This window comes from Melozone crissalis, unplaced genomic scaffold (assembly GCF_028551555.1).
Source record: "Melozone crissalis strain CALT ecotype California unplaced genomic scaffold, PUWL_Pcris_2 ptg000057l_1, whole genome shotgun sequence".
In the NCBI taxonomy this organism is placed as follows: Eukaryota; Metazoa; Chordata; class Aves; order Passeriformes; family Passerellidae; genus Melozone; species Melozone crissalis.
The window spans coordinates 7,290,748-7,307,663 of NW_026535835.1; the positions used below are offsets into that span (position 1 = coordinate 7,290,748).

The window sequence follows — 16,916 nt, forward strand, 5'->3', positions numbered from 1 at the left end:
ATTAATTGGCACGTTACTGCATGAAAATTCCTACAAACAGGAGAAAAATAATCTGGTGAATGCTGGGTTAAGTCCAATTACAGAACTTTACAAAGATCATGCCATCCATTAATGGAGTGGCCAGACCTATCACTCTCCAAAAAAAAGATATCACATATCCTGCCTGTGACTGTGGGGGGAAAAAAAAATCAGTCTAAATTTCAGGTATTTTAATATTTGCTCAGGAGATAATTCCTTCTATCTTCTTGGAAGAGCCAAACTTGAATTTTCAGCTCTACTACAAACCAACTGGAGTTGATAATGCTTGCCAAGAAAGCATTAACAAGATTAATTAACAAGATTACCAAGCACTGGCCACTCCAGAGCAAATACAGGTAACACAGTTCTGTTCAGCAACTGCAAAGAAAAGTTCTGTGTTTTGTATCTGGAATTATTCTTATGCTTCCTTAGCTGTTCTACACAAGATTGTTCCAGTCCAACAATTGTTTCCTTGAGCACTTACTTCCCAATACAGAGTTCCACTAAAAAATAAATAGATTTTATCACATTTTCAAACCCAACACTGTCACTTCCCCAAACAAACCCACCCTATTCTCAGTAATGAGGAGCAATTCTCAGCCTGATTTACCTCCCCTTTCTATGGAGAGAAATCACAACAGTCAGAACACCAAAGCTGTGTTAGTGGAATGGCTCCTGGGATGCAGATACCAGAATTATGTGCAAAAAAACCTTCTGAAAATGGGCTATAAGTGAGTGATAAGAGAATAAAAAAAGGTAAAAACAGCAGAAAGAAGCTGCAGGAAAAAATGTAAAAGAACTCAGAGGAGCAGAGTGTGGTCTATGATGAGCCTGAGCTGTAAAACCACAGTACAGTGCAATTAGAACTTGACAAATGATGCTGAAGCATTCCCTACCAGAGCTGATGTCTGCACTTGAGCACTGCCAGTTTCAAAGCACAGTTAGCAGGGCAAAACATTTTCTATCCTATTTTTCATCCTTTTGTGTTGCCTATATTCATATTTTCTGTATTCTTCCTGCACCTCTGCATTTCCTCCTGCCAGTTTGCATCCCCAGATCTCAAACTTCACAGTCTGACTCCAGTGATTCTCCCAAGCTGTGCTCAGCTGTTCCCACACAGATTTCTCTTGCTGCTTTCTAGGCTGCACAAAGTTCTCCTCAATTGCAGACACCCTGTGAGTGGAAATGACAGTTCCACTGTAATGGAGGGAGGTGGGATGTACAAACACAGATCCATGATGTTCCTCAAATTGAAGCAATTAAACAAATTCAGGGCAGTTCCTGAGCAGATCATTTTCCAGAGTAAGTGTATATTAAATAGAAATTGTTTCGTGTCAATCACGTGCAAACAGCAATTCCTAAATCCAGGGGCAGAAAGGGCCACAGGAAGTTTCCTGTTACCAACACAGAGCTCTTAAAAAAGGCATCATTTCCTCTCTCAAGGAAAACCTAACTCCAGCTTTGTCCAACTGGCCTTTCCACTGCAGTATATTAATTGAGACAAGTTCATCTGAGTGTCACTCAGTGTCCAAGAGCAGAGAAGGAAGCAGTGGTAGTAGAAACAATGGTTTTTATCAGAACGTATTTTTAGGGTCTCACAAACACATCTTAGAAATATTTCCTGTTTACACAGAGCTGTACTATCTGTGTGCAATGATACACTGCACATCCTGAGCTTAGCCAGCAATCAGAAATATATGGGAGTTAAATGAGGCTAGACTGGACAACATTCCTTGGATATATAGCTCCCATCTGAAAATTAATTCTGCAACAGCAGGAAATTATGAAAAGTTATCCTTAGATGGAAGCCGAGTGCAAATTTATATTAAAATATAGAAAATGTAAAATATGATGCATAACTTAGCAGATCTTTCATAAAAGGAAAAGAGACACCTCAAATCACACCATGAAAAATTCACTGTGAAAAAGTGAAATTAGAAGAACCTGCTCTCAAAAATTAAGAAGCAATGTCAAGTGGTCTGGGCATTTTTACAAGGAAAATGTCAAAACCTCAATGGGGAAGAGGGACAGAAAATGCAAAACCACAAGAGCATTTAATACTGGATTCATTGAAATAGAGAAAAAATAAGATGAATCTGCTTTGTCAAAGGAAAACCAGCATTTATCCTTGCTCTTCTTTTGCAGCCCAAGCCCTACCATAAGTTGTAACTAATTTCCCTCTAAAATACTTTGTATCTGTGCATCAAACATGACCAAAATAACCTCCTTGGAGAAAAGTTACAAATTAATCCTCCCCACCCAAACCAATCTGTTCCTCCTCAAATTAACAGAGGCCATGCACAACACTTCACCGCCAGGATTTATTTTAGAGGTACATGAAAAGAAAAACACATGAGTATAAAAACATTTCCAGTGATTATAACATCCAATTAAAGGTGTTCTAAGAAAAGAGAAATTTCATCAGAAATTGCATCATTACAGCTCATGGAATAGTTTGAAAAGCTACCATAGGTAACAGTAGTAAACAAAAGTGCCTCTGTGTGCATAATACTGAAGAAAGAAGTGCAGAGTTGTGTGCAGCATCCTCCTCACACACAAGCAGCTCCAATCCCAGCTGCTGGGGGCATTTTCTGGGAAGTCCTGTGGTTCAAAGGATCAGTTTACAAAATGCAGCTTCTGTGTCCAGTGACAGAGGGGTCTCAGCTCCCACAAGCACAAAGGATCTCCAGGGTCTGGCCCTGCAAAGAGGCTGCATGGCTCCCTCTGAGCTGCTCCTGCCCAGCAGATGCACCCTGCTTAGAAGAAACTGGATCTTGGTCCACAGTAAATTGCCAGCTGTGGGCTGGAATTCAAAGCCCACTGCTCTTTGGGCTCTCCACAGAATCTCCTTGCATGGAGAATGGTCAGAGAGTTACACCAGTGAAACCAGAGACAGCTCAGGAACTGCAGGAGGGACTGCAGTTCAAAGCAGGGGTTTGTCTGATGCCCTAATTGCCAAGAGAAGTCACATATCTGGAAGATTCAGTGCAAAAACAAATTCTTGGGAGATCAGTAGAAATGGGCAAACTGTTTCTAGTATGGTTCCAAAGTGTAACAGGAATGTACAAACTGTAAACCTCAAGGCAGTGTTAATCCATGCAATGAACACAGTATCCTCTGAACCTGCCCTCACTACTCACCAAGTATTCCCAACACCAAGCATCAAGCTGAGATACAACTAAAACCTCCAGAGGCCAAGTGTTCCTAAAGCCCCCTGAGCTACCTAGCCAGAAACCTATGGCAGAGCTTCTACAGGACACAAACACCTGGACCTCAAAAGGTTTTGTACAGTGAATGATAAAAGCAAAGCAAATATCCTATCAAGCTGTTCACTTTCTATCTCAAAACAACCCTGAAAAAAAATAAGGCTTTGAGAAAAAGAGCAAAAAGGAATCCACTCAGTTGTGAAGCAGAATTCCAGCATGAACATCCCAACACTCCTTGCTCCTCCAGCTGACCCAAAGCTGCTCCTTTCCATCCCTGTGGGAGTGAGGAGGGACTGACTGTGCTCCCCACAGCTGGGGGGGAGCTGTGGGCACAGAGCAGGGGACACCCCAGGTGCTCTGGCCCAGCAGGGCAGTCTGATTCTGTGGAATGTTTCCTATCCTTTCCAAAGATCTCTATTTCCCCACCAAGAAACAAGAGCCTTTCAGAAGCTAACTGCCTTTCAGGTTCCTAAAGGTACAGGAAATTTCTATTCCATCTCCACCCTCAAGTGCACAGGATACACAAAGGTCTGAGCACCTCTAGAAAAACACAAAGTTTGCAGACTGATTGCCATAAATTGAAGATATTTACAATTTTCAAAGATTATGTCAAATAATCAACCATGGGCTGTTCATCTATGCTAAAGCATTTCTCAACTTCTGCAAATTCCCTCAGAAGTTGTGGGATCCTGGCTCACTCCCAGCCAGGGACTGGTAAAAAAATGGGTTTATTTTACATTTTATAATGAGGGGAGTGAAGGCAATAGGCAAACTGCTTAATTGTTTTATAAAATAAGAATTTCAAAAATCAGGAATAGTGCATTTTGATAAATGTATTGCAATTTGGAAGAATCAGAAATTGAAAATCCTACAAAGAGTTTTTCAGTAAGGCATGAAAAGAAGGACCTACCAAAGGAGACTTTACACACTCCAAAGATTTTGCTTTTCATGTGACCTGCTGTCACTGGTATTTCCCAAAAGGTAATTAGCTTACATCTGAAAGTCAAATATAATTTCAAAACAAGCTAACTATCTGTATCTAATAAATAATTTTTAAATAACTTCATTTAAACTCAAGATTTGGAAATCAATTATTAAGTGGTTACAGCATAGTAAATATTGCATTGTAAATAAAATATCCTCTACAAAAAAAGGAACAAGCCTAAAAAACCTATGAAACATTGCAACCTCCTTGGGTTAAATCATTGCATCAGAAATGTCTATCACCTTAAAACATACAGCATTCCTTAAGTGCTATTTTACAGTTCTCATCCAGTGCAAGAGAGTCACTCTCCCCAGAATAAAAATAACCATTTCCACAATAAATTATCTTCTACGAGCTTCCAAAGTTTCTGAACATTCCTACCTGTCTCACTCCATCTTCTAAGAGCAAAAGCTTACAATCACTAAGACATAAAGAATCATCTGACAGCTGAACCAGGACCATTAAATGCCCTTTCTATTTTCAGAATCACCATCTGATTTTGGATTGTCATGTTTCTGCAGCCAGCTGCACTCTTCCTCTGGCACATCGTCTTCTGTTGGTGTTTGGCAAAACTGAATCTAGGAGAAAAATAGGATAAAAATCAAATTAATAATTCAAAATCACTGTGTTGCTCTGTATTATTCATACCATTATATAAAGATGCTGTAACAGGTACTCAGAGCAAATTCTTTTTAGCCAGGACACATCCTTTTAAAAATTCCTTCTTCTGCCACTTTCCCAAGGATTAACACAGTTATGTTTAGATGCATATGAAAACAAATTCAGTAATAAAAAAATAAATAACCACATCAACATTAATCAATGCTTCCTAATGTATTACCTGAAAAGGTTCACTGATGCCAACTATTGAGTGCAAGTTATTGCTATAATAACAAAGCAAAAATTCTCCTCCCATCTTGGGTATTTCTGAAGCACTCATGTAAACCTGGCAAGAATAAGAGCAGGCAATGAGCAATTTCCAGAGCAAAAAAAGTTTACAAAAAAGCCCTTCAGGGCACCATCAAAATCAGTATTTGCTATTTATAAGCACGTTTTAAAACATAAGTTAAAACGGATGGGGACAGAAATAACTCAGGAAACCATCTGAAAATTAAATCAGGGAGGAGAAGGAATATCCTTCACCATGTCAGGAGGCTGGATTGGTTCAGTGACACGGGAGAAGGGACCCAGAGTGGCTGGAAGGGAAGGGCCAAAGGTAGAGAGCAGCAGAGGGAGTGGAGCTGCCTCCTGGTGGCAACAGCAGAGAAATCCACGAGCTTGGTTTGCTCCTGTCCCAAGGAGCCACCGTTCCCAATTTCAACTTCTATTTGTTCAGGTAAGTATCTCTGGATATTTATCATTTGCATCACAATCAGGGTATTTTTCTTTTTCTTTTTTTGTTTTGTTTTGTTTACATCACTTTAGGTAATCACTACTAGAAGGCTTTGTAGCAGACAGCAGTTTTTTAAGAGAGACCAAAACATTCAATAGGAAGAATTACAAAGAGGGATCTTAATAATATTGTTCCCAATTTGCTTTAACTGGGAAGAGAATACAGAACTCCTCAAGTTGAGGGGAAGGGGATACGGAACAGACCTGCAATGCTACTCTATGGAAAACTACATTAAAAAGAAATACAACTGACTTCTTTGCTGTCACTGCAGGAAGAAATTTCATCATCTTGCACCCAAGCATAAGTAACATAATCCTTCACATGCCTGAAAGTCACCTGCGGAGAAAGATACAAACTATCAGCTTCCCGATGGAAACAAAAGCCATACTACATGAAAAACAAAGTTGTGAGAGATGTTTACTGTTTCATTAAAGTTAATTAAAACACTCTAAGGATCAAAACATTTTGGGGACATGCACACATCTTCTGTTTCTGGGAGGGTGGGACTGCTCTGTTCTCTCACTCTTCCATTGACTTTGACTTTTGTTGCATCAAAAATAATTTTTGTTGCATTTCCACAGCTTTTGCAACATTTTACTTCAATAAACAACCAGATTATTTTAGCAGAGAATTTAGAGGATGTGGAAGAACTCACATGCTGTAGAGCTAAACTGTCAGCAGACAGAAACTAATAGCAATCAAGCACACAACTATTTCACAGAGTTCTGCACTGCAAGAATCACGCTCTAAAACTCCCCAGGACCTCCTGCAGGCACATTCCCATCTTTGGTGAGGTAACATTACCTGGAAGAGCCCAATCCAGTCCCAAGCACTGCTGGGGAACTCAGGCACTGCGGAGTAGCGGATGAGAACGTCGTGCTCTGCACACCACTCACCCTCAGGACTCAGCACAACCAGGGGCTCTGAGACAAGAGGCTTCATCTACACCAAAAAACAGAGTTTAAACTCAGTCAAGCCTGTCATTCTTTCAGTTATTCTTCTCTGCCACAACTGGACTTTTTAACTGACTGGAAATAAGCTGACAGCAATTTGCTGCCTTCACTATGATCAGAATGAAGCAGAGATTATGGTTTGGGAAATCAGCTGCTCTAAGGCAACACTGAGTAAAACAAACTCTGTCTTAACAACATAACTGGGAAGCACCTCAAGTTTGAAAGTTCCTGTGACAGGTTTGTGATCACTGATGCCATAGCTCATGTGACTGATGTAGTTATTCAGAGTAACAGAGATTTGGTTTTCCTCTTCAGGGAATTCCCCTTCTTTTGATGCCACCTTGCTGAGATTTTTAATTTTCCATAGAATTCTGTCTGTCCATGCTGGCTTTCTTTTCTTCTCACTGCAAAAATGTAAGGTGAAAAGTGAAATGAGCAGAGAAACAAGTTGCCAAAAGCTAAGAATGCTGTGCAAAATCTACTCAGAGTTCAAAGACTGTGAGATACATATTAATAAAAGGAGGCAATCATATCCAAACTTCATTTTACAGCTCTGATTAAAGGGTTTTACAAGCAATGTTTCCTTAATTTGAGCTCCATTCAGCACAGATCATGGATTCTGAAAGAGGAGTAAAATGAAGGGGAGAAGGACATTTCAGTGGGTTAGTTGGCTTCATACAGGAAATGATACTTTCTCCTAAAACCCTGTAAAAACATGCATGGATTTAGAGATAATACAACAGCTGTCCCAGGCTCCATACAGATATTCTGAGAAATAAGGGTGCAAACATAAGGAATGTGTAGGAAGAGTCTGAATGATGTTTGAAATTATTCAAAATATTTGAGAGCAAGTTTCTTTTAACAACACAAGACAGGACAAACTTGGGTAGCTTATGGTAACCACAGGTGCCACAGCAATGCTTTATTTAGAATTCTGTAAATTGTACCAGCCTGCATTTCAGGTTTGCAAGTTACTGCTGTCTCATAACAACAGGCTTTCAAAATTCCATAATCAAGGAAGTTGTGCCTCCAACTGTACTTTATATCAAACTGTTATCATAATGCAGAGTTTCCTTTTAAACCATATCAATTACACCAGAAGACATGAGCCCTCTGTGGTTCTCTCTGTAGTGGGAGGAAGGCTTAACAGCAACTCTCTGGATGGGTTGATCACTTCAAATTGAAATGGAGAAAAGATCATACCCTATGGAAGGGGAATTAGAATGGACTGGATTGGATTATGCAAGTTAAAAGCAGGATGTGTAAGGAAAACTGTCAGTTTAATAACTTTAAATATCAAAATCAAGGCCATTTAGTTCAATATTCAACATAATTTTGTTTTACCCCTTCCTACCTTTAATAAAGTAGAAAGATTTGAAATTACTAAGGGCTTTTATCCCACTTACTGCAGTAATTCTATAAACCAAGAGAAATCTTTAGGAGATGCCAGATGTCTGCTCTGCTGTGCAGGAAATACCAAAAGAACATCTTAAGGTAAAACACTCCCTGGTTCAGAGTAAATGGAATATTAGATGGGAAAGAAACCCTCAGAATTCACATTGAAGAAGTATAAAAAATAAAATTCTCTGGGCTTCAGAAAAAGCAACTGCAGAAATAAAAAGTAACTTTTGCAGGGTGCTTGCCTTGAGGTCTTGCTGGTCACCCCACCTGAGCAAAGCCTCTCTGGTAGCTTGAACAGCAGCAGGATGCACACAGAATGTGTAACCACATTTTGTTCTCTAATCAGCCAATACAGACAACCAGGCTGCTAATCATTTGTAAAATGTCCAGGTTTGGATTATTTTAAGTATTTTTTAAGATGGATTTATTGCTGGGCCCATTACATCTTGCTATATTAAATTAGGAAGTAAAATGTCTTTGGGTCTACATAAATAAACTTCCAATATTAAGTGCAACAGCAGAGTAGATAACACTGCAGCTTTCAGACAGGTTAAGAAAATTCCTAAAGAAAATCAGCTGTCATCTGATTTTCAAATATTTCACAAAAATCAAAGCAAAAGCTCAGATGGAGCCTTGTTTTGATTCTGAAATATTAAAATCACTACAAAATTCAGAAAGTTCTCTTCTTACTTAAACCAAAACAGGGACTTCTGTTCTCTGGAAGTAAAGAAAAAGATCAGTACAAAACCCTGTTTGGACAGGAACTTATCCTTCTGTGGAAACATAAGACTAATACTTAACAAACACACTTCAATATCACAGAAAAACTTTGGAAATTTAAGATACTCCACCTTCAACTTAAAGTAATCAATAAATACAAATATACATTAATTTTCAAATAGCAGCATATCAAATGAAATACTTAAACAGAGAAGGGAAGCAAAAATGACAGACAATTATTCCTCTGCTTCATTTTGACAACCAATGAGCAGTTTTAGTAGGAAAGAACAAAACAGAAGCAGTTTAAACAAGTGCTCATTTATTTTGTTAATCTGGTCTTTCCAAAAAGGCAGCTGGTTGTTTCATTACTTCCCTCATACAATCAGCAGACCCCAGCTTCTTCAGCCAAAAAAATTCATTTATTCAGATTTGATCAATCCAAGCCTAACAGAACAGCTCAACAGTCCCAGTGCACACAGGAAATTAAGGTTTGCTGATTACTAAAGTGATATTTAACCAAGCACCACATTCACTCTCATTTTCCACATCTAAACTCATTTTATCTTTTACCTTGTGTCATAGACCTCTGAGTAAAGGTCAAACTTGTAGGTGGGCTTAAACTGCAGAGGACCCTCTTTGAATTCCTTCAGAAATTCTTCCTTCTTTTTTGCCATATTTAACTGCAGAAATAAAAAGGAACTTTTAACGATTCTGTTTGAAAAAATCAGAGCTTAAAGAATGATTGGGAAAGCATCAACCAATTCAACATTGCAGTCAGTACAACATTGGAAAGGTAAATTCAGAATGGCTTCTTTGTTATAGCCAGAACTCTTGACGCAATCCATCTAGAAGTTTAGAGGCAATTCTACCCAAAACAAATCCAGAATTAGGTTTTCTTAAAAAGAATTCTTAGAAGAAGGGAGAGACAAAGGTAAGGAACAACTGACAAGATTTGAAGTTCAAAGAAATCTCCAGTCAAACATGAGTGTTGTAAATGAGTAAGAAATTGCACAAAAGCAGAAAAAGTTTGCAAAGAACATGAGGGGCTTATGACCACCTTATGTTCCACCTCATGACTGTTCTAAGTTTGTGTTCTTTAACAGAAATCAGAAGCTCAAGGTGTAATTTAACTACCACGTTGTGTTTGTGTGCATTAAAACTAAAATCAAACTCCCAAAGAGACTGAGCCAACCCACCTGGTCCTTTTCCCAGAGCAGACTGAAACGTTTGTTATTGATTGATTCTCTGACAAAGTGTATCCCATAATCTGCTATCCGGAAGTTTAGGTCTCCAAACCAGAAGAGAAGCCTTAAAACCAAACCAAGATGCATCAAACAAGGAAGATTTATATGGATCTACTAACTCAAGGGAAGAATTTGACAGAATGTTAGCCATTACACTAATTAGGTGCTCTAATCACTTTTATTACTTAATGCAAACAGCTTTAACACAAACATTAAGTAGCTATAGATAAGCTTACAAAGGGGCAACCTGCTGCTAAACAAAAAAAAAAATTTGAAATAATTGAAACACTAAATTAAGTCCCTTGCATTCTTGCTGCTTGCTTATTACTGCCTGAATATTACTTCTGCATCTTACATCTCTGAACATTTAACAGCAACCTAAAGGATTTTTGGTATAAACAGGCTTTAGCTGTTTATAGTACAGTCTATATGCTAACAAATGAATGTAATTAGAGACTGGAAGAGAACAGTCTTGTGAGACAGACATCTGTCTTTCAGGTTATCTTTTCCTCCCAGAGTTCAGGGTCAGGGCTGAAGGGACATATAAAATAAAATGATGGATGAAAAATCCAAACCGAAAACTCCTCAGTGCAAGAAGAGATAAATAGATAATAGATAGAAACAACATAGAACTGAGTGAACAACTCACTCATGATCCAAGGGACGTGGAATACCATCTCCTTCAAACTGCATTTCCAGAATTTTCTCAAAGTCATCCAGTCTCTGCTCAGTGTTCTCTATGTGAGCTGGCAGGTGGCAGTTCATGAAGCAGATCGTGTGCCCAAACAGGGACAGGCGGACACCGACTCCTCCTTTGTTCCCCTGCCACGGGAGATGAACAACATTTCCTGAAACCTTCTTGCAAACGGAACTAACACCACCTACAACCTTTTAAATCTTGCAATTAAGATTTAAATCAGTACACTCTCTTTCTACACAACTTGTTGCGTATCAGCAAATAAACTGAAATCTGAAATTCCGGTCTGCGCTGCACACGAGGTTCAAAGAAATGAGTTTGCTTGTCAGGTAAATAATTTTTAATGAAGCCACACCCTCCCTGTGCCAGCAGGGCTCATGGAGAGGCACAGGGCACAGCAGGGAGCAGTTCTTACCCAGTAGCCGAAGAGGCCCGTGCGGGTGTAGTGGGTGTGGATGTCGCGGATGAAGGGAAGGTGCGCGTGCTTCACAAAGATCAGGAGCAGCAGCCCCTGCATGCGAACCGAGGAGAGCTGGGAGACAGAAAACAAGGAATGGTCACTTCCAGGAGTTCCTTGGCTTTTCTTCACAGGAGCTTTTAGGTGAAGAAGGCCACAGCAGAAGTCATGCAATTCCCTCACCAAGCCTGGCCTCAGTACTGTGACACAGTAATTGCAGATTCACTTCATGTGAAAAACATATTCCACATAAACAATTCTGATCAATTCCTCAGCAGTTCCAACATTATATTTCACTCTGAAGTCACCCTCAAAACATGCACCTACCCAAACCTCTTTTAAGACTTTGCCTCACCAACCTCTTGTTTCTGCCTTTAAGAATCCTGTTCACGAAGGACCAAATCCTTCACTTTTCATTAAAAGCTTTAGAACTCACACCTACAAGTCCTCCAACAGCAGCAGCTTTTTCAAACTGAAGCACCCTTGAGCAGATCATTAAATATTCTAAATGCCTTCAAAAGCACAGCAGTCAATTCCAGGCATCTGCAAAAACAATGAGCTGCAAACAGCAGAAACTCCTGCCTTGCAGTGCCTGTAAAATCTGATTTACCAAATACTTAGAGAGCACATAAGACACGGGGTTTTTGTGGTTTGGGGTTTTTTTGGTTTGTGTGTGTGGAAACTGTCTAATAAAGATGTCCTTCATTGAACATTTATGGACTTTACAATGATCCTAGATTGAGACACACAATTCATTGTGTTTTAATAATCATGACTCAATTTAAAATACAGGCATTGAAATACATTAACTGTAGTTCAATTTTATGCTGGATTAATTTAGAAAAAGACTACATTAGAATAAAACTGACTATACAACTGCTGGAGAAGCACAAAAATTCAGCCCAAAATTTAAAATAGAATTCCTCCTTTGTCTTCCTATCTACACCACAAAATTATTTCAGAATATATTTTAATGTTTTCATTGTCCTTGAACCCAACAAAATACCCCACAGAACACTGAAACAATGGACTGCAATCACTAATGATGCATAAATATTTTAGTAGTCAGCATTCTCCTTCCCATAATCACATTCATGAGGCACCAAGATCTTCCAGTCCCTTTATTATTTATTTGCTTTACCTCACTCTGCTGAGTCCCCAGAGGTTTCTCAAGATCCCCAGGACCTGAACACAACAAGGCAGCACTGGAAGCAGCACCAGTCCCACCAGCCCTCAGAGCCAAATCAAGCATAGTCCTTGCACAGAGGGAACAGGATCATGGTGGGAGAATGGGCTGTGACACACTGAAAACAGAGCCTGCAGCTGAGGGGACAGAATGTCCCAAGGGTGACACCTCTCCCTGCACACAGGTCAGCCAAGGGGTGAGTGCTCCTCTCCTGCTCAGCCAAATTCCTGCCTGAGTCCTGGCCTGACCTTTCCCTGCTGCCTGCTTTGATTCTGACCCGGCCTGACAGCTCCCCCTTGTTACTGCAGCCAATCGAGTCCTGCTGGAAGCCATTAGGTGGCAGCAGCCGCTCATTAGTGTGCTCCAAACTGCCTCTGCAATAAATTAGAATTCAAAAGCAGCCAGGCATACCAGCAGGAATTCTTTTAACTGTGTGGATACAGGGCCTGAATGTCAGCCCACGGCCAGATTTGGAATTTCTATCAGCAATGACTTAGGCCAGAGTGAACAATGTGGGTTTTTTTCCTTTTTGTAATTCCCAATGGGTCCTTTGTTTTGTTTAATTACAATTAAAAGAACAGCACAACTACTGAGTCTGATTAGCATGCAGATAATGCAATCACCTCAGCAAAATCAGCCAGAAATAGTGCTTGGTTTAGAAAATCACTACAAAAGGCTTTAAATTTCTCTTTACTAGAGAAATCCAGGATATCTTCCTACATGTACTGTTGACATTATTAAAATATCCAGTACTTTAGCTGCTCTTATGTCCCTGATATTACCCCAAAATCTTATAATTTAAATTCCTATGTAATGCTATAGGTCTTCAACCAAAAAATCAAGTTCTCATGTAAATATAAATATATACACCCATTAAAATCCTGTTTTACACATATGGAATTTACTTTCACCTGCAAATAAATTGGAAAAAGAAAAAAAAAAACAAGATAAAGGAGTCTTACCAATCTTAATGAAAATCACTACAAAAGGCTTTTAATTTCTCTTCACTAGAGAAATCCAGGATATCTTCCTATGTTTACTGTTGGCATTATTAAAATACCCAGTATTTTAGCTGCTCTTATGACCCCAAAATCTTATCATTTAAATTCCCATATAATGTTATAGGTCTTCAACCAAAAAAATCAGGCCCTCATGTAAACATAAATATATACACACACTAAAAATCTGTTTTATACATATGCAATTTATTTTCACCTGCAAATAAATTAGAAACAGAAAAAAAAAAGATGAAGGAGCCTTACCAATCTCAATGAAAATCACTGCCATTGCTTGGGATATTTATAGTGCAAGACTACATTAGAAGCATCACAATACAGTTCCCCAATACTGCACAGAGCAAAAAACTTTTCTACAAACAAGAGAGAGATAAAGATATTGTGGCCACAAGAAATCTGCTGTTCAGTATGAGTTCACATCACATGAAAAACAGGAAAACACAGGTGTGATGAAGAATCACCTCTAACATATGTGTACCTATGGAAGTGACAGACACCTGCAAAAACACCATCAACTTCTCTTTTATGGATAATCTAAGGAAAAAAATTAAGGCTTTTACTTTAGTGCTGTGACACTTAAGAGTGGTGTAAATAATTACCTTGACATATCCCAAGGGAGACAAGACAGTCATGAAAAAAATGCTCCATGGATCATCAAATGCCAAGTCAGACAGAAATTTTGTGATTCTTGAATTCACCTCCTGTAAGCTGAATACATCACAATTACTCACATTGCACCAGTTGGTTTGGACAGAATTCATAGGAACTTTGCAGAACACAGACCCCAGAAAATTCTTGCAGTTCAGTTTCTCATTCAAGCAGTTTAACCCACACACAGATCTAACACATCTGACACTGAGTAAAACGAAATTAAAGGAGGTTATATACACCTGAAGATAGAGTTTAAGACAATGCCAGACTCAAGATGTGTTATAAAAACCTGATTGTCAGGACTTCCGAATTTCAACATCATTTGGAAAACACAGTGGCAGATTGTGCCTAACATGCTTGCACTAATTCCCTTAAAACATGCTGAATTTCCAACAACTTTCATATCAAAATGAACAAGCTAACAAAAAAACCAGCAGTCCCAACTTTTTGCGTGTTTAGAAAAGATATTCTGCATTCTGTCACTACACAGCAGCAGCTATAAATCTATAGCTATAAATCATAGCAAATAATAGCAACTGCTATAAATCATCTCTGCTCTAAGTTAGTCAGACTAAGTTAGTCTTCACCCTCTGGTAGCAGTAGTGTTAAACCATCTCCCAGACAGTGATTCACACCACACAGATCAAAACAGACCATGCTGAGACCCAGCAGTTTTACCATAAACTCACAAAGCAAGTTCTGTCATATCACTCACCCTATAACGTACATGTCCGTGGTGGGTTCCAGCGAGTTGAGCTGAAGCAAACTTGTGACATCAGGAGGGGGAGAAGCTGTGCCCACATTCCAGGTAACTAAATGTAATCTAGAAACAAACAGAAACCACACACACACAAAAAAAAAAAGCTAAAATTGAAATGTGGACAGGCAACCAACTCTAAGAACATTCTTGAGTTGACGAAAAGTGATAGAAGTTCTATTCGCCAGCCCCGTCACTGCTACAAAAACAACCAACTGCAACACCTGAATTCTTGCCCCTTATCCTTCATCTTTTTGCCCCAGATGAGGAAAGCTTCATCCAGAGTGCGGGACACCTCCTCGTGGATCTCGTCGTCGGAGCTGATGTCCTCCACGCAGGCCATGAGCTGGGCCACCCTGTGCCGGAGCTGCAGGCGCCCGCTGGAGCCGGTGCTGCTCAGGCTGCCCGAGCGGCTGCGGCCCCGCTCGGCCTCGGCCAGCGAGAGCCCCAGAGCCGCGTCCTCGCAGCTCAGCGATGCCATCGGCTCCCGGTCACCGCTACACCCTCAAGGACTGGCCCATTAAAGCCAAGAGATTGATCAGGGTTCTCCAGATCCAGCATTCAAAAGGACAAATGGAGGTGCAGCAATGCTGGAAAAAAAAAAAAACCTGTGGTGTTCCCACCGAGCTGTTACAAAAGCTGCAATTCACACTGTGAATTGGTTTTTTTTTTTTCGTAATAGATTTAACGTGGTTAATTCGACGAGCTCAGGGTTTAAAAGAATTTATTGTTGATTTGAATCGATCATGTGCCTGTCTGCAGGCGAGGAGTAATGTAATCTCCAGCTCCCAAAAGTTCTGAGCAGAACCAAGCAAAGCCACTGACTCTCAACATTCACATCACTGCTGTTTCTTTACAAAATGGTTATTCCGGTACCAGAGCTTCTAAAAAGAAATTCACTTTATTGTCAGTCTTGTTACATGACAGAGAGGCTAAAAAAATTGTTAATTTCCCATCATCTTAAGAGTTCTATAATGATCTTATAAACACTGATAATTAGTGAACCCCATCAATACACCCATTATTAAGGCCGTGGTTTTATCCCACAATCAACTGCCTGCTCAAGGTGACGTGTACAGAAATGGATACAGAAAAGCTGGAAAACAACCTTGCACAATAGATTAAAATGATACATAATTTTCCTCACTAATAGGGTATCTTTGTAAGGCTATGCTGAAGTCACACAGAAGCTACTCCAAAACAAACTTCTAGGGGAAAGAAAAATGTAGGTAGGCTGCAGATCTAATTTTGCCACCGGGGATAGCACTTGGGAACACCGTCCAGTTACTAATTTTGTAAGACAATTACCTGATTAAACAAAACTGAAATAATGTTGAAGCCATCAGTCATTACAGACAGAAATTCAATTCCTCAAGGTGCCCAGTGACCACAGCGCTGACAAAAACAATCTCAGAGGTAGAAACAAACACTGTCCTAAATACGAGCAACCTACTAAAGTCATTATTTAGCATCACTGCTGCTAATGCTCAAATGACTCAATAGCGGAGAATTTCTCAGGGTCACAGTGCTCATAATAAAGCCTTCAAAGGATTTTTAAGACATTTGAGCTCTTGTCAGCCTTGTTAGTTTGGCTGTTTAAATTTTCCTGTCGCAGGCTGTTACCCAAATCCCATCTAAGCAGGTTTCTGTAGGGAAGGGATCGAGCCTGGACAGGACACCGACAGAGAGTGAAGAAACATTGTAAAAACACCGTAAAAGCAGAAGTTCGGTGTTTACTCAAGCTTCTTCTTCCTCAGGGAAAGTGACAAGTTCTTGACAGCCGGTCTGTGACAGAAGTGCAGATGCTCGTGCCCTCACAACACATTAACAGAGCTCCGGGAAGTCCCAAACACCCCGAAATGCCCCATAAACCTCCCTGAACCACCTTCCACACCAGAAAATCAGCTTTTCTCCTCTATTTCATATGACTACGCCACGCCGCCAGTTTGTGTAATTCTGCGCTAATAAGCACACACAAACACACACAAGTTTCGCTAATTCTCGCTCATTTACGTAACCGCCCGCGGCCACTTTTCGGAGCCGCCCTCAGCCCCGCGCCCCTCCGCGCCCACCACTCACCTCAACTCCTTGCTGGGAAGGCCCGCGGTCTCCATGCCCGGGGGTTCTCGCAGGGAAGCGCTGCCCGAGGGACGGGGAAAGGGCCGGCGGAGCCCCCGGCTTTCCCCTCGCTCGGCCCGGCCCGGCCGCGGCCTCCGCGCCGCCCTCAGCGCT

The 16,916-nt window shown here is 40.3% G+C and overlaps 1 protein-coding gene across 2 annotated transcripts; it reads right to left on the reverse strand.

Annotated features, from left to right (window-relative positions):
• Nucleotides 1-2,325: 2,325 nt before the first annotated feature.
• On the reverse strand, nt 2,326-16,904 carry INPP5K (inositol polyphosphate-5-phosphatase K). 2 transcript variants are annotated; one of them, XM_054287479.1, is made up of 13 exons: nt 16,764-16,904; nt 14,643-14,750; nt 13,876-13,984; nt 11,033-11,149; nt 10,570-10,742; nt 9,873-9,984; nt 9,247-9,356; nt 8,647-8,673; nt 6,767-6,959; nt 6,407-6,544; nt 5,855-5,938; nt 5,051-5,155; nt 2,326-4,787 (listed from the first exon to the last, which is right to left on the reverse strand). In XM_054287479.1, the coding sequence occupies exons 1-13, from the start codon at nt 16,796-16,798 to the stop codon at nt 4,671-4,673; spliced, it is 1,428 nt and encodes a 475-aa protein (XP_054143454.1). In that variant the 5' UTR covers nt 16,799-16,904; the 3' UTR covers nt 2,326-4,670. The 2 variants fall into 2 exon arrangements, with proteins under 2 accessions (XP_054143454.1, XP_054143455.1); XM_054287480.1 differs by lacking the exon at nt 8,647-8,673.
• Nucleotides 16,905-16,916: the final 12 nt, after the last annotated feature.

What these genes read in the sequence shown, in the direction of transcription:
- INPP5K (XM_054287479.1), bottom strand. Translation starts at nt 16,798, where the DNA reads ATGGAGACCGCGGGCCTTCCCAGCAAGGAGTTGAG. An exon ending in AAGTCCCTGTTTTGGTTTAA is followed by an intron (nt 6,960 to 8,646) that starts GTAAGAAGAGAA and finishes ACATTTTTGCAG; the next exon opens with TGAGAAGAAAAGAAAGCCAG. An exon ending in CAGGAACTTTCAAACTTGAG is followed by an intron (nt 6,545 to 6,766) that starts GTGCTTCCCAGT and finishes TTTTTGGTGTAG; the next exon opens with ATGAAGCCTCTTGTCTCAGA.